This window comes from Salarias fasciatus, chromosome 8 (assembly GCF_902148845.1).
Source record: "Salarias fasciatus chromosome 8, fSalaFa1.1, whole genome shotgun sequence".
Classification (NCBI taxonomy): Eukaryota; Metazoa; Chordata; class Actinopteri; order Blenniiformes; family Blenniidae; genus Salarias; species Salarias fasciatus.
The window spans coordinates 14,663,152-14,686,545 of NC_043752.1; the positions used below are offsets into that span (position 1 = coordinate 14,663,152).

The 23,394-nt window shown below is 44.2% G+C and overlaps 1 protein-coding gene across 3 annotated transcripts in view; it reads left to right on the top strand.

Annotated features, from left to right (window-relative positions):
- Positions 1-23,394, top strand: part of dock1 (dedicator of cytokinesis 1) — a 135,922-nt gene that overhangs the window by 86,779 nt on the left and 25,749 nt on the right. For all 3 annotated transcript variants that reach the window (XM_030097503.1, XM_030097504.1, XM_030097505.1), the window contains 4 exons: positions 5,550-5,651; positions 7,510-7,604; positions 18,680-18,758; positions 19,778-19,878. In XM_030097503.1, the coding sequence (XP_029953363.1) occupies positions 5,550-5,651; positions 7,510-7,604; positions 18,680-18,758; positions 19,778-19,878 (377 nt within the window). The remainder of the gene's footprint in view (positions 1-5,549; positions 5,652-7,509; positions 7,605-18,679; positions 18,759-19,777; positions 19,879-23,394) is intronic.

Consider the following 23,394-nt stretch of genomic DNA (forward strand, 5'->3'; position numbering starts at 1 on the left):
TCGGAGGGGAAAGCTGAACGGTGTTTGCAAAAGATTCGATCTCGGAAAGATCTCAACGTTGAGGAGTTGTCGGTAATGGCATTTGTTTTAAGACACGGGCCTCTTCTGGGAGGTGGTGTCTACTGTATGCTGGGACGGGATCGGCTCTGCCATCCTCTTTGATTGGAAACAGCTCAGCGATCTGCTTGTGTAAGCAAACTGCTTCTCAGATGGATAAACCAGCGCCAGTGGACAAGTCACTGGAGTGACTCTCCTCCGCTATTGATTTCATTACCTCAAAGCCCGGCCCTCGGGGGACTCTTATTTGATGTCCTTGCCTCTTGCAGGTACAATATAAACGGGGCGGCAGTCAGAGGCAGGCCCGGGGTTTTCTCTGGATTCTTCTGCACATTGCAGTTTTACCACTTATTTGATAGCGCTAGGTAATTCCGCACTAATCAACAAATTATCTTAAACACCTGGTATGTTCTTTTTAACATAGAAATTCCTCTTTTTAGTAAACAAACCTGCACTAAACTTCATATCCATTAAATTGTCTGAGACAGAGTGTTCATCCACACCAGAGCGCTGAGTGCCATATCTGTATGAAGCCAAATTACTAGATGGAGAAAAGAGCTGTCAATTTATTGTGTCTTAGATCTCCCGGGAACGCGAAAGAGAAAGTTTTCTGTGTGTGTGTGAGAGAGAGAGAGAGAGAGAGGACTCACATGTGTGTGTTTGAGCTGACAGGCTGATATGATGTGACTGCTGTGTAACGGCACTGCCCCGGCAAGTCTCCGAGACTGAGGAGCGAAAGCTTGAAAATGTGCCGAGCAGACACGTCAGTGCAGAGTGTGTCCCCATCTGCTGCAGTCTTTTGGTCTTTTCATCAAACGTGTGTACAAAGCCGGCTCTGAATCTGTCCAAAAAAAATTTTTAAAAAAAAGCGTGGAGTGTGAAGTCATTTAAAGCAAATCAGTGAAATGAAGTAATGCACACAAATACCGAGCCCTCTTGTCACAGGTGTTACAGAAATAAGTAATTCTGGTATAAACTGATGGTATTTCATGTTGATGGAAGCGCCGTGTTGTACCTGTATTGCCGTTTGAGCATATTCTGCGTTGTCGACTCGCCTCCTGCTTCCAGCGATGTCAGAAATCGTCTGAGCGTCTGGCTCTGCCTCGGGCTCCGTCGCCACTAAAAAACTGTCCCCAAACCACAACTTTTTAAAGCTGATTTTGACCTTTAATAACAAATAGTCCGCGCCGGACAGCACATTGTGGCTCGGAGACATGAAAACACATTATTGACCTGCACAATCCCCCCCCCCCCCCCCCCCCCCACTCGCTCCAATCCATCCATCCAATCTGCCACACTGGCCAGGCAGCGGTCAGTAACATCCATTTCCTCTCCCGTCATTGATGTATGCTTGGCATCAGCCAGCCTGTGTTCTCTCTCCCGAAAGAGAGTGGCCTTCACTCATCTGGGTTTTCTGTATAAATTAAGATGTCTGTTCAAGGAGGGTAAAGCCTTCTGATGTATGAGGGTGTGAAAGTGCTTCCTCAAGCTCGTCGAAGTTGGACGGTGTCTGAATGAATGGCACGACGGGTCACTTTCATGGCTGGCTGCCCGGCGCCGCCGTGGTTATTATTCACCTTTATGTATTCTGAGGTGTTTATGTGGACATCACCATGTATTACGCTTACCGCTTAAAAAAAAAAAAAAAAAAAAAAAAAAGAGAGAAAAAGACGTGTGAATGGCTTCGGCTGGGCTATTAACAGTTCCCTCGCTCTCTTCCATTGGCTGACCCTTCCGCCCGCTGCCTTGCTGGAGCCAAGTGGGCTTGCTGGATTCTGTATCAGTGGCCAAATAAATCGTGTATGTACCAGCTCTCCCTTTGCCAGGCCAGTTTGAAAAGTGCAGAGCTACAGCTGCCTGTCGACCGCTCGCTGTTTTTGTTGCTGTGCTGATTTTTTTTTTATACACTCTGGCACAAAGCAATTGAATCATCATTAAGTCAGTCTTGCTTCTATAAAGCAGAAACACACACAGTTGCCCTTGAATAAATGATGGTTTGTCTTTTGACTGACTGCGGTTTTGTCGAAGCGTCACAGTAACGATGAATGTAGAAAGATAAAGGCAAGGCAAGTTTATTTGCGTAACACTCTTCGTACACAAAGGGCATTATTAACAGTGGAAACCACTTATGCCAGCATAAGAGCAGCGTCTCCATCCTTCTCGGCCCGAACAGCCCATGCGAGGTTTCTGTGAGCTCGTGTAATTTTGGCCGTAATGAGGCAGCGCGTTTGTGCTGCATCAGGCTCGGCGCTAATAGAGAGGAGGAGGAAGTCATTCCGATCCCCGTTGGGCGTCAAACCCTCGTCCTCATCGTTCTCTCCGCTCCCGCGTCAGGTTTCCTCTCCTCCGGAGACGCGCGGAGGCGTTGGGCACGGCCCTCTATAGGCCGACCTGCCATTTCCCCATCGGCTTAATTAAACACTTAAAACAATGCTCTGTTAATGGGGCAACTCTTCACCGCTGGAGCAAACATCAATTCCTGCTTCTCTGCTGTGAGGCACTAAAGTGAGATGAATGATGGGAAAGATGCAGGCTCGAGACGGCTCCCTGATAGATCTGCTCCTGCCCTCTTATCAACACTTCCTCATTTCTGCTCACATCTGAAGCCCGAAAAGGATCCGGAGGTAGGGAAACCTGCAGATCTGGAACCAGCGATGAAAACCAAAGTTGTTTTCTGTTGATAAATATTTACTGACGTCTGAATGTGCGGTCAAATAATGATGAACATTACGATTTCATGTATATAATGTGATCTACACCTGCAATATTTTCAAACAGCTGCATTCACAATAGCTTTGCACAAACGTGTGAAGAACCATATGAAACAATAGCCGAGCTCTGGCGCTTCACAGAGATGTTGATGCAGTCGATGCATTTTTCCATTGTCCTGATTTATTGTTGGGAGTTCAAAGAATCACATTATCAGTTTGATGGCAAGATTATTTCCATCCCGGATGAAAGAGCTTCCTTTGTATTGCGACTCGCTTCAAATAAATTCAGCCTTGAATTAAAGGAAAAAAAAAAACAAACTAAGTCTTGAGCAGTTATGCAAAGAGCGTAAACCTGAAGTAACCTTGGATGTGACACAAAATAGCAGCATGTTCAGGGTTTTTAAATCTACATGATTCTTGTTTTTTTCTGCTTTTTAGTTATTTTTGTTTAATTTCCTGGCAGCTAAAGGTGAATTTTATTGTTCTTCCTTCTCCATCGCCACCGCCCCAGGCAGCTCCCCAATGCTCCCTACACCTCGGATACACCCAGATTGAAATCTGAATTGTTGCTCGAGAAGCATTTTTGCTTTAACCCCAAACCTTTCTTATTGTTCAGATTGCTTTATTTGCCTTCCCTCCATCTCTTTTTCCTCCTCTATGAAATAAAAGCCCTGTCAGTGTAACAGTAATGGATTTATTCCAGTCGTATCGGTGGGAGTATAGAGAGTGAGAGAGAGGACTTGCTGGCGTTATGAGTTCTTAAAGTTCACTCCTCTCTGTAATCGAGCAGTTGGGTTGGAAAAAGCCGTCACTCTGCGCCGCTTTGCTCCGATCACCTGAACCGTTTCACTTCAACATCTCATCTTTTGAAACAAATGTCATTTAATTGCTGCACAATACGACGTTCGGGGGGGGGATTTTCCATTTTGCATGTAGGACACAAAACACAGCACGCCGCGAACATGGCCACAAGATTCTTCACCTGCATTTCGTTTGTCGCCAGGATTCGCGCGCCGATCCCGACGCCTCGAGCAGCTACTGCGTTTGTTTAGGAGCTTAAGATTCATTCATGAGCCGCACATTACAGGAAGAAAATCAATAGTAGCATTGGCTGATGCACAGCGGCGCTGCTGGCAGTCCTGATTGAATGTTGGGTGGAGGCTTAAGGGGCTTACGCTGCTGCACGCCGCCCCGCAGCCGTACGGCTGGTCCCGCACTGGGGCTTACAGCATGTAAAGTTTGCTGAAGGCTCTTTATCTTGGGGGATTCATTCACAGCTGAAGAGATAGAAGGAATGAACAAATGCGGGATACCCTCCAGCTGATCTCGCCTCCCTCTCGTCGGCGGTTGCGACGGGAGCTGCAGCAGCGGGCGCCAGCGACTTCTGAAGACCGCCGCCTGCTTTAAAGGCTTTCCGCTCCTTATTCTAATAAAGTGACTGTAGCGTCTTTGAACAATGCTCCATTTTTTGCACCACTGCTCATTCAGTCCCCCCATAAGGACATCTCGGCGCAGGGTTTGTTTTTTTTTGCCATATTCATGGTTCTCAGTTCGGGAAACAATAACTTAAAACTACGAGGGAGAACACCTCACTCATTCATAGCAACTTTATCAATCAATGGATCAATGGACGGAATGAGCTTGTTGCTTTTTTTAGTTTTACTATGTTTTATTGTGGTATTTTTACACAGATATTGTCGATTTTGCATGTTTTTGAAAGAGCATTTTGGTAAAAATTGATGTGAAAATAAGCATTTATCCATACATCTCATCTACTCAGGACACTTTCCAGCTACCTGAACGCTTTGTGACGATTACCCGCCTGGTAATGTAGTTCTCCCTTTAATAGGATGGTCCCTGTCCAAACAGGAGCCCCGTTCAAGTGTTTGATTTCAGTCGCTCCAAAGATCAGTGTCGCGCCGTTAATATAAAACATGTCCGCTTAGCAGGTTTTGATGAGTAAGGAAATAGACTGTCACCTGTAATGCCTGCACATCTTAGCGCTTATCAGGCGCAGACTTATTAATCTGGATGAGCTTTAATGCATTCTCATCACAACAGTCTTAATTACTTTCCATTATCTGCAGTGTTCCTTTGATTAGCTAGTTGAGGTAAAGCTGTGCGGGAGCAGCAATAAAAGTATCATCAAAGTAAGACAGTAAATTAGTGGAGTATGCTCTTACTCTTCAAAAGTATTTATGTAAATCGTGTAACTTCTCGGACTTCTAATTAGTCCGGTGTCTCTGGCTGCTTAATGGGAAACATCTGTGTCCATCTGCTTTCCTTTTTGTTCTCGGCAGCTGATTATCAGAATAAACCTGTTGAGGAACTCCGTCCGTTCTTTGTAAACACACATAAACCGCATCCCGCTTATTTTCTCCATAATGTCGATGCCTATCGGGGATTGACATTTGAACGACGGGGGCAGCGTCTTTTTCGCCCCGCTCTGCCCCCCGCCGGCTGCGTCTTATCTCCCTAATGCAGCACATGGACACTGTGCTCAGCAGAGTGTGGACGGAGCGCCGGGAAGTGAAGGCGGCGCCTCACGGACGTTATAATCAGCGGAGAGAAAGAGCTGTGGAAGAAAGAGCGTCGGGTTAATGAGATCACGCGTGGAGTCGCGGTCGCTCCCTTTTCCAAACTGGAAAGGTGAATCCGGCTCCGCCGCTCATATCCAATCAGCCGCGGCGGCCATCAGAATCACGGGCCCCGCTTTTCTGTCCTCAGTCCTCAATCTGAACTTGATTGTGTATTGAATGTAGCTCGTTTTCTTTCCTTCAGGGGAGCTTTGTGGCCAGCATGACTGCCACGCTGCGGCAGATGGACGACTATCATTACGCTCATCTGATCAGCACCTTTGGCAAGATAAGGAGCGATGTGGTGGTGAGTACGCCTTATCAGTGTGAAACACTTCAGGCTACGCTGTCATGGAACTGCTTTAAATGCTGACCCGTAGCTCCGTATCATTTTGCTCTGTCTTTTCTTAAAAAAAAAATCAAAAGTTAGATTACATCTGGTACAAGTATATATATATATTTTTTTTTTTCCTCCACAATAAAGTATGAAATTGAATTTCTGTAAATCCTTGCTCTGGGGCCGCTACGTCTTACCGCATGCTTTCTGTGACTGGAGCTCCTGAGGGAAACAGATCACTTGTTGCAGCCAAGAAGCTGTGGAGGAGGGATAAATCTCCGGGTTTGTGGGTTTCTGCTTTGAATAATTCGGCCCTCAGAGCGGTTGTTCCTCGAGTATCTGCTGCTGGATCAGCATCCAGTCTGTCTCCTTTAACAAGGCGAAAAAACCCCGGCTGCTAGCTTTCATCCTATCAAGACACGTTTCAGTTTCATAAGAAAAATGTGATGAATAGTTCAGGTAAAGCATTAAAAAACAGATGTGACGGATGATTATGTGTTACTTTGTTAGACTGCTTCCTCTTATTAACAGTGAGGGGGTTTATGTTGACATCCGGCCCGCTCTGAAACACATTAATATTACACGTTGGCGTCACAAAAAATCAAGAGAATAGACCTGTCTGACCTTCATAATTGTACACAGGGCGTATTTGTCTTGGTCCAATAGCAGGAGAAGCTATCTCTGTGATGAACTCGGATCTTCCAGCAGATTTATTGTCCCTGAAGCCGCTGTGGGCCTGCGCGCCTTTCAGAGCTGGCTGGAGCCCAAATGACTGTGTTGTTTTGCAGGTTTCCTCTAAGCGCACCACGCCAAAGCACAGGGATTCATCCATCCAGGGGTGTACGTCCAGAAATAGATTTACATGCATATTAATGTCGTAGGTATTTATCTGGCACCGATTTGAAATGAAGATCCAGCAGACTGAACATAAACTGCAAACCTAGTTCCACTCTTTTCCTACTCTTATATATGTTGAAAGCAGAGTAGTTTTTTTTTTTTTGAAACAACATATAATGTAGTCGAGGGTCACAACCTCGAAATAATCAAACTTTATTTGTCTAGCACTTTTCACACAAGGTTGTCACACAAAGTTCTTTACGCAGAATAATAAAAAGCAATCCCATGAGAGAAACACCCAACGCTGTCCCTTAAAAACCAAATAAAACACACACTCCGAGACAGGAACACGTAGAGACAGTCACTTGTTTTTAGATTATAGGAGTAAACTGAAGTATCCATGAAAATCCCATGTCTGCTCAGAGAGAACATGCAAACTACTTACGGAAAAGCCCCAAACCCAGAATCCACAGTGAGATATTGATGTTAAGAGGTAGGAGTTCAACCCAGCATAGCAACGCTGAACATCCTGGAAATGCATCATTTATATCTTGCTTCTTCTCCACATTAGATCATTTCGAAGAGTGTTTATATGTTCGTCATGTTTTGAATACGGAGACGACTGTAAGACCTTTTCAAACCATTGAATGTATTTTTTTTTTTTCTCGCACCACTCGACCCACGTTGATTTAACAATTTTCCCCGTTGTCGCCCAGAAGGTTGCCTCGCACTGTTCCAGTGCGGCGGCCATAACTCCGCTGTCGTGCGATTTCACCGTTGTGAAGATGCTCAATTGGCTCCGAGTGGCGCCAACAGAAGAAAACACACGAGTCACCTTGACCTGAAAAACTAATCTAAAAGCTCAACTGCCTGAAAGCCACAAACCTCCTAACAGTCCATTTCAGATTGTTCTTATCTTGGAGGTGCAAATAATAACTGTTATTTTGAAAAGCTCTCTCACTCTCTCTCTGTCGCTCTCTCTCTCTTGCAGGATTTCCTGATGGAAACATTTATCATGTTTAAAGATCTCATTGGAAAGAACGTCTACCCCTCAGACTGGATCATAATGAACATGATGCAGAATAAGTGAGTCCAACACTGCCAAACACACACACACACACACACACGCACACACGCGCACACACACGGACCACGCCGCGTTAAACTCCCCACGCTGTTGTTGCTTAGGAACAGCAGTCGGAAGTAGGTAGGAATATTTTCTCATGTTTTTCTCTCCATGCAAATATCGGCACAAGGCCTCAGCAGCGTAGCAATCAGATGAGCAGTCAGTGCAGCCGCAAACAATCACATGAATTATAGATGCACCGGCGTTCGCCGCCTGCTAATCTCCAAACTTAGTCTCAGCATCTTTGTACTTTCTTGCTTGTGCTGCTGTGGCTTTCTGTTTTATTAATGTGAACCTTGCCTGATTTTTCTTCTATCATTTTTTTTTGGGGGGGGGGAAATATTAAAAGAGATAAATTGCGCGTTGCACTTTCGGAGTTTAGTGTGGAGCTTTGTTTTTGTTTGCTTGTCAGAAGGAGTTTGAGCCGGGTGGGATTTAAAGGCCCTCTGCGAGTTTCCTATCTGTACAAGTCTTTAATTTGTACCTTTTCAGATGAGATGTTCCAGAAATCTTAGCAGCTGCACGCAGTCTGATTTGATAAAGATTTGAGAAGCAGTTTCTGGACTAGTTAAAAAAAAAAAAAAATGCTTGGCATCATTTGATTTAAGATTGGATGCAACACAGAAAAAGCACTAACGGACGTGAAGGGCTTTATAAATGATGAATGTTGATCGTTTTGCATAATTTTGTTGTTGTTTTTGACTCGTTATAGGAGCCAAAGCATGGGGGACATGAGACTTACAATGGACGTTTATTGGTTTGATTCATCTTATTAAATAAAAGTTCTGTTTCTTACATTCAGAGTCTGTATTTAGAGGTTTAAGATCAGAACGCTGTCATTTTGTTATTTGGATAAATGTTTGTTTACATTGCGTATTGCTGAGAGTATTGAGTGTGTTAACAATGTTTTTGTTATGATAAGTTGAGAAAGGTTTTATTTACTTCAGATAATAGAGATCGAAACTTCTATGGTGAAGAAATCTCCATGCATTTTAGGAATCCCTATAACTTCTGATGTCTTCAACTGAGAAAAATTCACTTCTGATGCATGGATAATCGATAAACTACTTAAACATTGTATTAAATGTACCTTTCATCTAATTAGATTGGCCCTCTCCAATTGAAATTGCAATTCTATTGTCTAATGTCATCACCTGATGCTTCAGAAGGAGCAATGGCAAGATGAAGACGCTGCTCTTCAACATAAGCAAAAATAAAAAGAGCCCGATCAGTCTGCTCAATGGATCTTGAGTATTGACGGGCTTTATGTTAAAACTGAATGTGGGATCGCGTCACAAATGGCCATCATTACAATGCAAAGCATTATGGGATTGATGCACTGGCTGAATCACATTGTATTCATGGTACAAATAGACCTGCACGTCAATCTGATCACTTTACATAATGGGACAATCTGAACTGTGATTTTAGAAAGAACCGTGACCATGAGGGTGCTGAGATGGCGTCTTCTCAAAATGAGAAGTTCAATCCAGGCGTCATGTTAAATCCTCTGGACATGAGTCAGCGAACACAAAACAGAAACAAGATATTCAAATAAAGAGGCTGGCAGTCTGAAAGTGAGTGTTTACAACAGGTATACAGCAGCAACCAGCTGCCCACCCTTTCTAAAGCCATTCAGACATCATTGCCAGCAAGGACGTTCGACAAGAGATTGCACCGCTGCTCAATTGAGCGACTGTTGCTTTCATTAGCCTGTTTGATTGGTGTGAGCCAGACTCCCATTGGAATTCAAAACAGCCCTCAGAAAAACCCCCGTCACACACCTGGGTCAGCGGAGCCTGGCGAGGAGACACACATGAAACACACCGATGACACACTCTCGCCCCGTGCGTTCACCGACTCTTCTCGCCCTTTACGATCCTGTACTTCCTGCGATGGCCGCCGCACAGCTGCCGGCAGCTCATTCACACCCCGCACTTCGAACCGTTTTATTTCCTACTCGCAGATGGGAGGGCCGACGTGCAATCTCTCACGACTCGACTCCCGAGTCTGATGGCGCTCGTTTGTGGCGGCCAAAAGATTAATCTCGCATCTTAGTTAATGGGTTCAGCCGCTCGCTTCGGCTGCAGCGCCGGACGACCGAGTGAAAAATAAACCCGTCCAAATCAGCTTGCAATCTTCGGAGTGAAACCTGCTGCAATTCTCCAGGTGTTTTTTGTCGTAACAAATCAGAGAAAAAAAGAACACCTTCGCTGCTTTCTGACAGAATAGATTTGATTTGGTCGTGTTTGTCGCTAACAGTGAGAAGCTGAGGTAACATGATTCCGTCCAATAAAGGAGCCATACGTGTGGGGCATTAAGGATCTGACAAACTCTGGGAAATGTTGTATTTACATGTATATGCAGTAATAACATCTGTTAGTCTAGTTTACATGGTGCCTTCCACATTTTATGAACACTTTTCATGGCCAGCCATGTTCTGTGTGCATCACACACCTCTGTTGATGCAAGGGGAGACACATGTGAAGCTGCATTTCTAATGAAAACAAAGCTCGGTACATTAAACTGAAACATTAGTGCAATCGCTGCAAAGTCCGACATTACACCTGCACCATTTTGTTTATGTTTATGTAATCAGATTGCCTCTATACAGTATCTCAAATGCAACACCTTATATAAATGCTCTGATATAATTGCCCAAATGCCTAAAGCTCACATCAAACCATCAGCAGTGTCAGCTGTGTGGAAATCTTTACAGATAAACAGTGGAAGCTAAACTAAACTTGTGCCGATCGGTGGTCTGATTGTAGATTAGCGGCTGGAGAGATCCGCGACTCTGGCAGCACTGAAGGCGAAGTGGACGCTCGGTTCATGCTGAGCGATGCAAACTCGCAGTTAACTCAGGACTCACATCAGACACAGTCGCATTGTTGCACCCGGTGCGATCTGTGGCTTCTGCACACAAAGCTGGTGTTTCCACCAGAAGCTGTTTGGAGCTTTTTTCTGTTGAGAAAACACAGTCTTTTTTTTAAATGTTTTTCCAAGTAAAGACAAAACCCCTCCAGTCTTTACTCCATTTCCACCTCACCATCAAATACAGAACGAGCCATTAGACGCTATTTTACAGGAAGAAAGGGACGGTATCAGCCATTTTTCCCAGAACTTTCCCAACACAATGGTTTTACTGCAAACGTCGTGTAAACGAACGTTTGGCATTAACATCAATAAAAGTCAAACCTTTTTCCTCCTTTTGAATGTATTTTAATCTTCACCAGTGTAATTCGCCAGCTAGTGGAACGGACAGGTGGGTGTATTTTTTTCCGACAATAATAATAATAAGGAAAAAAAAGAGCCTCCCACCGGTTTCTGAAAAGAGATTGGTGGGAGAAATTAGGTGGAAGCATGTAGTAAATGTGTCCCGATTTCATAACAATTAGCTAAAACGTGTTTCAGTTGTAGAAGAATATTTGTTTGAAGTGTTGATGCAGATTATTTTGATCCAGTATTTTAGTTTTCTAAGTCAGTCAGTCAATCAATCGGACAATGAATTGCACCTCAGAAGTATTGCAGAAATGACTGATAAAATACAAGGGGGAATGAGATATAAAGAAATATTTAAGGAAATAGATTTATGTAAATGTTGGTATAACAAACTATTGTAAGCTTTGAAGGCGTAAAATATGTAGAAATTAGATTAATAGAAGAAAAGAGTATAAATGGATTATATAAAAATATAAACTGCTTTTCAAATAGCTTAGATTTAATTCATGCCTTAAAATATTAACATCCTTGTATCTGGCCCGGAGAATAATTGTTGACTATATTTAGCACGATTATTTCCGTTAAGATTCTGAGTTTAAGAGCCTTTAACAGCACATTATTCTCCTTTTTTCTCAGCCAGCATCCCTCCGTCTATTGTTTCTGTGAGATTCTCGCATGCCACCTCCAGCTCGGGGATTTCCACCCCCGGCACCGGCGGACGCTCCTCTCATGTTCACACATTGTGATGGGGCCCGCTAATGAGGTGGGCATCACCTCCCACTCCCTTCCTTACCCATCAGCTCCTGCTTCCTCCCGGTTCTAAGCTGATTTATCGGCTCTAATTGCTCCGGGGACAGCGGCATCAGGCCGGTTAGCCGTCCCTCCGGTGACAGCTCACTGGCGGTGGAGACGGACTCGCGCTTTTCCCCGAAAATGACAGGAAAAGCATTTGTGAAAAGGGTTTTCCGTGCCTTTTGATTCATAAGTGTGAGGGTGTTTGCCTTGTGTGCGCGCACAAAAAAACGAATATTTCCCTGATATTTGTCTGCGCTGACATGTGTTTTTGTGAAAAACCATTCGTGACCCTGTCGCTATTTCTGCATCTCCAGCCGTAAAGTGAAGCGAAGCACTTGAACAGCTGCGAACCCTGCCGCAGCTAAAAGGCTAAATTAACAAGCCGAGCAGAAATCATGTGAGATGATCAACCGTAATTAGCGATGTTTAAGTATTCAGTCTTGTTTTCCTCGGTTTTATGGCGTTGCAACATCACTCGCGCCAATTCCTGCAACATTTTAAAGTCGTTTAGTCAATAAATTCTCAGAGCTGTGGGCAAATTCACAGGCTTTTCAAATTGGAGTTTGTCAGTTGCAAAATGCAACTAATAAATGTAAATGAAGTTTGAATATATTCCACCAAATGTTGCAAAAAAGTGCAAAACATGTGATTTTCACTTTCTCCATGTCCATCCCACAAATAGGCCTCACCGTGTCTTGTTAAAGTGAGAATAGCAGTTGAGTTGTTTGGCCGCCGCACAGCAGTTGAAAGCCGTGACAGCTTAACGAAGCAGCTCTTTAACTCGCTAACCCGTTCCTCGCCATTAAAAAAAAAATGACTCATCCGGCACCTGGAGGGGCAAGGCAAGGCCGGGAGGAGAGGAAGACGGAGGACTCGCATGCTGTGATAAGGCTGCCGTAGGTGTAGTGATCCATTCAGGACCGCATGCCGAAAATAACAGCGCTGTGATCCGATGGGCGTTCGGTTTAAAATCTGAGGAGGAAAGTTACTTTAAAAAAAAAAAAAAAAAACCTCCTGCTTCATTATGCTTAAGTTCAGCTCCAGTTGGAGCGCTGCTCTGAATTTTATTGAGCCTTAAGTGGGTAATTTTAGCAGAATATCAGTGACCTTATCTCCAGGTGCCGACTCCGTCGACACCGGCCGCTTGTGTATGCGCAGGTCCGAGCGGTTTGAAGGCTTCAGGCGAATCCGCCGTCTGAATACACGCTTTATTAGGCGCACCACTTCCAGAAGTTTGTGCTAAGAGCGTGTCGTGGCTGTGATCGGGACGCCTCGCCAGTTCGCCTTCAGAACCGGTTCCCTGCAGGACGATAACAGCCGATGTGGCTCCTGGCTCTCTTCACCTGATTTTATCTGTCATTATCTGGAGCCGGTGGGATTCTTCACTCCGTCGGAAATCTGGATCCACTCTGCCTGGAAGGGCTTTTTTTTGTTTATTCAATTAGAGATGATAGTTGAACATTTGGGATTTCACGTGCTGCATGTTCACCGCTATGGCACAGAAAATGGAAATGAAGCACCTGAAATCTGGGAAACAGTTTAGTTTCCTCATTGCTGTTTAATAAACCACCTTGACGTCTGATTTTCTTCTGCTGGCAGCCGTGATTTTTTTAATTCATTTATTTATTTATTTTTCCCCCCTCCTTGGTCTTGAAGTATGATTTAGTACACCGAGGCAGATGCTTCACTGGAGATCCAACGGATACGTTGCAGCTCATTTGTGTCTTATCCTCTTTGAACACAACTGACATGTTTGCCGTACATCTGGTGAACGCTCCTTTCTCGCAATTACTTCCGTCTTTAGATCAACAGCATGTCAAGCCAAATGCCCCCCCCCCCCCCGTCTTCTGAGAGCATAAATGATGTGTATCCAGCGTGGCATTCAAACATCCGGCATCGATAACACTGCAATCAGCGCGGATTAAAAGGGCGACCAATAGCATAAATATCAAGCCGCTAATAGGCCAGTGCCCTTTTTATTCATCTCAAATACCATTATTGTATCATCTCTTTTACCCCGCGAAACATATTGACGTCTTGATCACAGGATTGTCTGATAAGACGGACAAGCTGAAGAGAAAACACTCCGTGAGACTGTTAACTCTTCAACCGGTGGGAATTATGTCGACGGTTTAGTCTGTTTTAATTGCAGCACGATCCATTTGATATCAGTGCCTTGTTGTATCACCCGCCGCCCAACATGTATTCAGAGCAGAAGCAGATGTTTTCCAGCTTATTAATATTTGAAGGTCTGCCTCATTAGCAATCCGTTCACCTCTTCAGAACTTTTTTTTTTTTTTTTTTTTGCAGTGGATGAAAAGCATCCTCTCCTGTCATTGTTAAACCTCAGATCTCGGTATTTCTGCGCTGGTGGAAGGTAGCGCCTCCAAACAAGCCGTCTGATCTTCATCTGTACCAACGTGTTTCCAAATAAAAGATTTTTGGGAACTGATTCTTAGTTGGATCAGCCTAAGAATTTCCAAAAGCATTTTTAAAAAGCCCGACAGCCACAAGAAAGCCTCGTCATCTCGAGCGGCCCCCAGCATCTCACAGCGGCGGCGGCGGATTGAAATTGCGCTCAGTCAGCTGCAACTATAAAGCGCAAGAACAATATCCTCAACGGCAACGACGACGGTCCACATCGTTCCACTGCAACACTTTGTCTTGGCTCCGCGAGCCTTTATTGCCCATTAAACACCAGCGATCTCAGCGATAACGTGCCGCTTTGGACTCTGTTCCCACTTGATCCTGCAGAACTCCTCGGAGCTGATCTCCTCCGAAGCCCCCGCCAGCCTCCGTTCATCTCCGTTTTGTTGTGACAGAGTTGTGTGTTTCCTCGACTAGAAAATATTCTGTTGACGACGTCGGCTCTTTTTGGGGAGGGTTTGGATAACTGCCCCTTGTGTTTTTTTGTTTTTTTCTGCTGTGCTTTGCTTCACGCCAGCAGAGTTGGTGTTTTATGTGTCAAGATCATGGTATGTGATTGAAAGACAGAAAACATGGCTCCATTAAGTTTATGCTGTTTTTCAACTCTTTTTTTTTTAATCCAAGCTGGCATTTTCTGAAATTATTCAAATAAATTAGTCAATTGTGAGTTATTCAACACATTTTGCAATCTTTTCGAGTTTTCAAGAATGATTTTTACTCCGGCGCCATTACCCCAGCCCGGCCTAAGAGACTTTTGGTGTTTAAAGTGGCTGGAGAGTTGAAATGGTGCGCGGAAGTGAAGGAGTTCTTCCCTCGGTGTAAATGGGGAAACGTCTTAACAGGTAATAGCGGCGCTCTGACTCAACTCACAGATATATCTGAGTCATTAGAGCTTCGCCGAGCGTCTGCAGCCCGGTATAAATTATTAGGATCTATCTTAAAAGGCACGCTACATTTTGATGTACGGGGAGAAGGTAGCGGTCACAGTGCGGTTAGAATCGGTTCAAAATCTAAACCGACAGATGAATTGATCCCATATTAGATCGGTTATCTGGAATAAAGATGGAGTAATTTAATTAATTGCTCTGGCGATGAGGATTTTTTTGACCTTGCATTATCTCTGAGCCTGGGCCGATACGCTTGCTGTTCTCCAGAAGTATGCAAATAGCAAGCGATCGTTATCGGCGATGCTCCCCCGAACTCAATTAGCAAGTATGATCCGCTGATAGCTTTTCATTAGCATATAGGCTAGGTGTCTTCAGCGAGAATCGGAGCCCGGCCTGTGCGCCGTGGCTGCAGGACGCCGACTGATCCGCAGCTCGAGAAGCAGCAGGAGCGCCAGAGAGTTTTCTGTGCTCAACTGTAAATATGCAGCGCACTTATCAATCAGCATTTAATGGGGCGATTTGTGTGACACTGACAGCTTGATGGAGCTTGTTTTGTCGTAATGATTCCATTTGTTTACTGTATCAAAATGACTCAGATGTGTAGGAGGTGCAATGTTGTTCCTGCACTGCCTAATTAAAAAGTTAAATGCATTTTTTTTTTTTTTTTTTTTTTTTTTTTTTTGTGTCTGTCTAAGCAGAAAGTGAGGAAGTCTTGTATTTTCTGGAGATGATTAGAGTTACCCTGATTTCCCTGCTGAGCGTCGCGTTTAAATTACAGGTTTTTTTGGGGGGATGTCTATGGAAATGCTGGAAATCGCAGCAGAAGGCGGAAAACAAGCACTTGATCCGAGTCCTCGAGTTTTCTGTTTATTCGATCAACTTTAGTTTTTGCAATGACTTAAAGTGTAAATTGTTTCTGAATGTTTCACTTTGCACTTTCCATGAGAATATATGCAAATCAAAGAAAAAAGATACAGTGAGGAATTAGGCCTAAATTATTTTAATCTTGTTTGAAACGGCCTCAGTTCGCAGCCACCGTGAGGGAGAGTATATTCTATTTTCATCTGCCTCATTAAGTTTTTCTCTTTAATTAATGGCAGGATGTGCTCCGAGGAGCCGTCCTGTCCGTTCATGAAAGCCCATTATGTGTCTGCTCTCAGGCAGACTGGCCGTCTTCAAACAGGCTTTTAGCAGCTGGAGTTTACATTGAAGAGGGAAACATACGAAGCACGTATTTATGATCATGCATTTCTACTGGAAACATGAAGGAGTGTTTTTTTTTTTCCCCCTCCAGAAAGTAAGATGAAGAAGATTACAGCTTCTCTTTGCCTGTTGAGTCACATTCAGCCGGAAGCTGTGAGGAGCATCGATCCCACATCGTCCGTCGAAACATCTGCTGAAGATTCCAGTGATTAGAAACAAAACTTCAAGCCGCACTTACACGCTTTAAATGAGTCCGTGCGAGGCTCTCCAGCCGAAGCGCATCGAACCTGAAAGCACGACGCCGGTATTAACTTCTGATCAGTGCATTCTCATTTTCGTGCCAGACTGTTTTGAATAATTAATTCTGAAAACCAATTTTGTGGCCTGTGGATATCAGAGGCTGTATTCCACTGACAAGTTGAACACCAAAAAGAAATCAAAGAATTCAGGTTAAAAAAAAAAAAAGAAGAATCAATATATAAATCATTGCTGGTTGTTGTTTATTCTGAAAAGCTCGACTCTGAAATTTCCCCACACACAAGAAAAGACGATAATTTTCTCCTCCACACTTAAGGTGTTAACTAATTCTTTGATAGCGCCGTGGAGGGAAACACACTCCAGTATTAGAACCGCCGTTAAAGCTGTCAGCCATATTGGCATGTGCACGGCGGCAGAAAATTGAGCGGGGGCGTGCACGGCGGGGGGCTTTCCCCGCGCCCGTGCGGACGGGGTTTAGCGGTAATAGGCTCTTGGAGGGGTTCTCAGGGGCCAGAGAGCCGCAGAAATGGACTCCTGATGGCGTTTCCAGAGGTGTTCAGTGGCGGTTAACCTTTTCAGATCGTGATTAAGGTCGTTCAACAACGTATATCACACATTGATTTTCGTCAGCAATGGAGATAGATGCTCAGCTTGCCACGGTAGACGCGCTCCTGCCCTGGTTCAAGGTCGCCTCGGTCGGTCCCAGTCCTCCTCTCTCTGCGGCATTAAACCTCCCGGTAACCTTGGAGAACCTTCCTGCCACACGCCGCGTGAGAAACGCCAATGAAATGTGGGTGGAATTGTTAATTCTGACACTGAGGCCCAGTTCCAGTAAGGATTTAGCTCATGCTAAAGCGGGGGTGAGGTGGGGGGGTCGCGCTCGTGGAGCTGCCCGTGCTGCAGATGTCTGCTTTACCTGCCAGTGTCGGTTACATAAGCGTTACATCTTAATGCTGCTTCATTGCCCGTTCATGAAACCCTGATGAAATCCACTAAAGTGGCAGAACAATCGTCCTTCTTTCACCTTGCCTGTTTTTTTTTGTTTGCATCGCATTTCTGATGTGTCTCTGTGTGCTTCTCCGGGCGATCGCATGTCGCCGTTTGCTCATTGATTAGTGTTTGTAAGCAAAAATTCTCACATAAACTGAAGCAGGAGCTCAGAGCCTGGGGTGATTTTTTTTTTTTTTCCCTAAATAAAATAAACCAAGCTGTCCAATGTGCTGCGCTAGACATTTTTCCCTCCTCCACACATGACAAGAGCTTCTTTTTTTTTTTTTTTTTTTTTTTTCCTGCCCGATGGATAATTCTCAGAGATTGCTGTATGGCAAATGGCAAATTCATCCAGGAAATGAAGTTAAATAGCGAATGTGCCTCCGACTCTGCGAGTTGCAATCATAATTCCCCTCTAAAAGCTTCATGCCACTTAAGTTATTAACATTTAATTCTGCAGCATCAGAGTGGATTAACCCATCAGACGGCATTCTCATTAAGATCTAGCCCTTGCATCTTTTTTTTTTTTTTTTTTTTTCCGGGGTGCCTCTGGCCTTTCTGTAGCTCCGTCTGCTGAACAGAGAGATCTGTGACTCTGTCAGAAGTACATACAGTTAAACAGAGGCAGACAGTCACTCTGCTGGAGTGCAGACTCGGAGTGTTTCCTGTAGCAGTCTGTTTAATTAATTGGTCCGTATTGCGTGATGCTGAATTTGAAATGGGCTCTGACATTCAAAGCAGCGCAGAAAGTGTTTGTTTAACTTGTTGGGTCGGACTGTAACGTGTTTAACTTTTGACATCAAGGCCTCCTCGCTTAAAAACGAGAATCTTTCCTCCAGTCAGAAGATTTTCACTGCCTCGCCGCATCCGAGAAAAACATTTGTTTGTGTCCTTTTCATTTTTTTAAACCGCAGTGTTTCACTGTGATAACAAATAAGATCTGTTTCTAATGGACTCAAAAGTTTCATAAACAAGATTGACCTTCTGGAGAAAAAGGAGAAATGCATGAATAAAGACATGAACATTTACATGCAATTATTTCATGCATGGATGTATGAGTCTTTAATGTTATTAGTGTGAGCAATGGTATTAATCATTAAGTTTAATATCATTAAATGATACTGAAATAAGCATCCATCCATCCATCTGTTCTCAACACACACTACAGCTGATCTGGAGCAACGCTTGGGGGAATCTTTTTTTTCTTTTCTGGAGAAGTCTAGTTAAAAACTGTTCTCTCTCTTCCTTTCCAGAGTCTTCCTGCGGGCCATTAATCAGTACGCAGCCGTGTTGAACAAGAAATTCCTGGATCAAACCAACTTTGAGCTCCAGGTGAGAACCGAACCAACAGCAGCTTCTTTATTTTCATTTACAAAACCTTGAGATCCTTCCTTTAAACCCATGATGGTATTCTTTTAGTCGAGCCAGCGGCGCTGGGAGCCGTTTGAGGGAATGATTTCCGTGGCATTTCTCATAAACACGACTTTCAGGCTGTCGTCGATGCATCATTGTTGGAGCTGCTGAATATATTAAAAAAGTCACTTGAATACAGAAGAAATTTGAAAAAAAAAAAAAAAAAAAAACAAAGATGGCAAGAGAACATCCATTATCCAGTAATGGCCAGCAATTTCATGTGCATTTGTGAATATTTTAACCTGCTCACCCGAGCAGAGAGAAACTTTTCCTACTTGCTTTTTAAATGTCTGACTTGTGTTGGGATGTTAATGCTGTCAGCAGCCGAACTGTCGAACTGTTTTAAGCTTTTAAAGTCTTCACAGATTTATTATTGTAGCAGCGTTTCAGTGCGACTTACAGCACTTCTTTTTTTTTTTTTTTTTTTTTTTTTTTTTTTTGCGCTTTATGAATAAAGCTGTCAGGTTTTCCTCCCACCTTAAGTGAAAGCTCACCGGGGATACAAGACAATTCATCACTAAAGAATGTCTTATGGCCGTCTCATCCATCAGTTCTCACTGTTTGAAATGTTGCACCTTATGCGGCGTCATTCTCCATAACGGTCCTGCTTCATATGCGTGCAGCGCTCCGCGCTCGCAGTCATAAGAAATGACGGCTCCCGCTGCTCTTCTCTTAGCTGCTGTCATTGTCTGATTGAGAGTGCGCTCCAGAGGACACTGGCCTAAATCGCCCACCTCTTCCCGACACCGAGCGGAACCGTTTAATGAAACTACAAAGCTTTCCCTTCAAGGGACCCGATTAAAGGCCGATCCGCTTCTAATTGTGTCCAACTGTGGTTGTGATCCAATCAGGATCCATGTAAACAGTTTTTGCACATAAAGATTGACCTAAAAACACCCTCCTCTCTCCCTCCCTGTCTTTTTTTTTTTTTTTTTCAGCTGTGGAACAACTACTTTCACCTGGCCGTGGCCTTCCTCACCCAGGAGTCGCTGCAGCTGGAGAACTTCTCAAGTGATAAAAGAGCGAAGATCTTCCACAAGTGAGTATGAAAATCATCTTTTTCCCCTCCGACAGCTCTCACGTCTCTATATCATACATCAGATCGACTCGTAGAGAGATATTCAGTTGTTACTTGCAAAGTCCTTCTAGATTTTTTTTCTCCCTTCATCGCATTTTGATGAGCAAAGTTAACATCGTGTATCAAAGAATTTCAATAGTGGTTTTTATTTTAAGTCTGTGAAAGTCAGACCTTGACTTCTGTAAAAGTGCCAAATCGCGCCCTCAGCTATAAGTCTGATTTATTTCCCATCCATCCGAAGCCGTTCATCTATATTAGGATTTCTCAGCCGGTCTGGCAGCGCATCCCGACATGTAAATGCTTTCTGGGCGAACGTGGAGCATATTGGCCGCCGTCCCCTCCGGAGGGGCTTCTGTCGCCACAGCGTGCATCAGACTGGTAAAAACTCATCGGTCAGCGCCGTGACGTCGCCCTGGAAAACAAACTCCAGCGCGGTGCGGCAGCCAAGTACAGAAAGAAGAAATCCCAGCCGCCATTCATGAGAAGAGATGATCGTATTATTATTCAGTTGACACTAATACGTGTGTCATTCAGGTTTTAGCAGGTTGTCTGCAGGGTGAATCACAGGGACACTATTCAGGGACTGTCGGTTTCTTTGTCGCCGGCCTTTCTCGCTCCACCCGCCCACTCTCCCTCCCTCTGTCCTCCACCTACTGCTCGCCGTCTTTCTCCCACGTCTCTCCGTGCACGTCTCGCCTCCCTGTGCGCCGGTGCGCGACCTGTCAGCTCTGTCTGCAATACCAATTATTGTGCCTTTACTCAGAGGCAGAGAACAGAGTGTTGAAATCAAAAGATTTGTGGAGCACGGCTCTTAAAACACTCCGCATTTACTCTCTCTTTTGTTTGGCCCCCCCCCCACCACCACCACCACCACCACCACCACCACCACCCTCCTCTCTGCATCATCCGTCCAGCACCGCTGTTTGTTCTCGTCCATTACTGGAGTTTGTGTAATCCCGGAGCCATCCTGACACTCAGACTTGTAAAGCGCTGCTAACAGGCTATGAATGGGAAGATGAATGCATCTGTTAATGTCTGTGTTTATGTTCCTTTTTTCCCAGCTGGGGGTCTTATTTTCACCGGTTTGTCCATCCCTCTGCCCTCTAATCATGGCTTCATACCTGTCACTTCAGCTGCTCCAGATTGGGCTCAAATCGCCAGCAGTCATTCAGTGCAGGTTTTAAAAAGTTCTCCAGCCTATTTTTAAACACTATTTTGAAGAGAAAACTACTGTTTTTCTTGTAGAGAGCAGAGTCACGAGTTATTTTTTTTCTGTTTTACTTTAATTGTGTGCTGAGTTTTTATCTTTGCACAAAATTATGCTGTTTAGAAAATGTAAAAACTATTTTTCTGGTGGCAGTCTCACTTTAATCCTCCCTGCATGCACCAAACATGGTTTATTTCAGTTGATTCAAGATCATTTTGAGAATTTCAGAAGTTATTCTGAAGTATATTTTTGAGTTCCAGCGATATGTGGCCGAATGTTTCAGGCTTTTGAAGATGTGAATAGTGAACTGAGACATAATATTGATGAATTTGCAGGTGTTTTATTCAGATTTGTGTGATCTGTTTAGCAGAGAGGGATTCGGAGTACTGACCCAATCAGTTACTCTTGGCTTCATCTTTTTACCACTTGTCTGATTTAAATGTCAATTTCATGCTTCATCGAGCTTAATTTTAGAAAATAATGTTCTTGTGAGACCTCAGAACAAGCTGGCCCACTGTTGTTCTAACTAATCCAGATAATCGGTCAGATTTCACTCTCTCTAAATTCCCCTTTCACCTCCACTTTGAGGGATTCCCAGTAAACACTGTTCAGCCTCATACGCTGCTGGATAAATGCTCGTACGGCCACGTCGTTCTCATGAGCTCCTTCTGTGAATGACGGGGTGGAGAAAGGAGCATCGCGTTGTCGTTTTGGGTGAAGATCTCGCGCTTCCTTCGCTCCCGGCTTTCATCACGTCTGAGCCGTCCTTGCAGGCCACTGCTTGTCAGTCAGCTGTGAGTGTTTCCTTCACTCCGTCTGACTCTCTCTTTGTATTTTTTTTTTTTTTCCTTCCCTCCCCCTCGTCTGTTCCCATCACTTTGTGCCGTCACATTCATTTCCTCTCTCTTCCTCCCCATGACCCCGCCGCATTACGCGGCTCAATCCGCCTTACGGGCCGCTGTCCCTCTGTAGATGCGTTATTCTTGGTTAACCTCTCTGAGCGCTCGTGGCCCATAACTGACAGGTGTGCGCTGAGGGTCCTGACAGCCAGCTGCCCGTCCGGCTGCCGGCGGCGGCGGCGCACGGCGGCTTCCTGCGTTATAGTTCCTGCAAACTCATTAAACAGAGGGAGAGATGCTCCAGATTAATACTGGGAGAAGTCACATGATCCCCTGATATGCAGGAGGAAGATGCACATTTAAGTGTTGATGAGATGCAGAAGGAGTTGAGGATGTGATGCATTATGCATTTCATTCTTGCATTCATCTATGGAGTAAATTTTCAGAGGCAGGCATCCACTTACATCGCAACATGCTGCCAATAGTCTGTCTGAAAATCAATCTGTGAGCGTCGCAACACTCTTATCTTTACCAGCAAATTACGGTTAAGTGTTTTGACCTGGGCATCCCAGCATTTTGTTAGATATATATGTATTTTTTCAATGTTTATTTCCTCTCAGTTAAAATGTTGCAGTGAAAGTTTCTGCTGTATTAACACATCAGTCAGTTGGCTCATGAAAATCAATGAAGACCACGTAATTCACTTAATATGTATATATCATCAGAAAAAGGTCCTAATACCGTAAAAATTATATATATATTTTTTTTTTTAACAAACACTGGACCTACAGTATTATGCGTGATTCTGGTCAGATTCACTCAGAAGTGATTGGGTTGTATAATTTACATGGACCGGTGAGTCTTTCTGCTGACTTTAAAGCGTTCCCAAGTGTTTCATGTATTCTAACGTGTCTTATGGAGCTTTACACTGAGATGTAATGAAACCAGAGCAGAGATAGAGGAGTCGGCGAGCTTCAGTAAGTCTGCAGCGGCCTGATAAAGACCGGGCCTCACCAGAAGGAGGAACATGAAACCGGCAATCTTAAAGCAAAAATGTGATTAATTCCTTGAACATCAAATAGTACATCCAGTATCTGACATTGGTTAAAAGAGGTGAAATACTTCAGGCAGTAATCCCACTTCAACCGCCTGCTTTGGTCGAGTGCAGAAGCGGAGATAGTTTGGCTCTGCTCCAGAACTGAACCACAGTATCGTGGTTTGGAAAAGTCCGAAATGGCTGTTTTCATGTTTTAAGTGACGAACTCAGGATCTTCTCTTATCGAATCCTAATCTGTCACAAAAGAGCGCCAACTATATGATTTTTTTTTTTTTTTTGTTTGTTTCGTGTGATCAGATCCACAGATTCGGCCTCATCTTCTCGCCTCTCTTCCTGCTGTTCCCTCTCCTGTTAGCCTCCCCATCATCCACTAT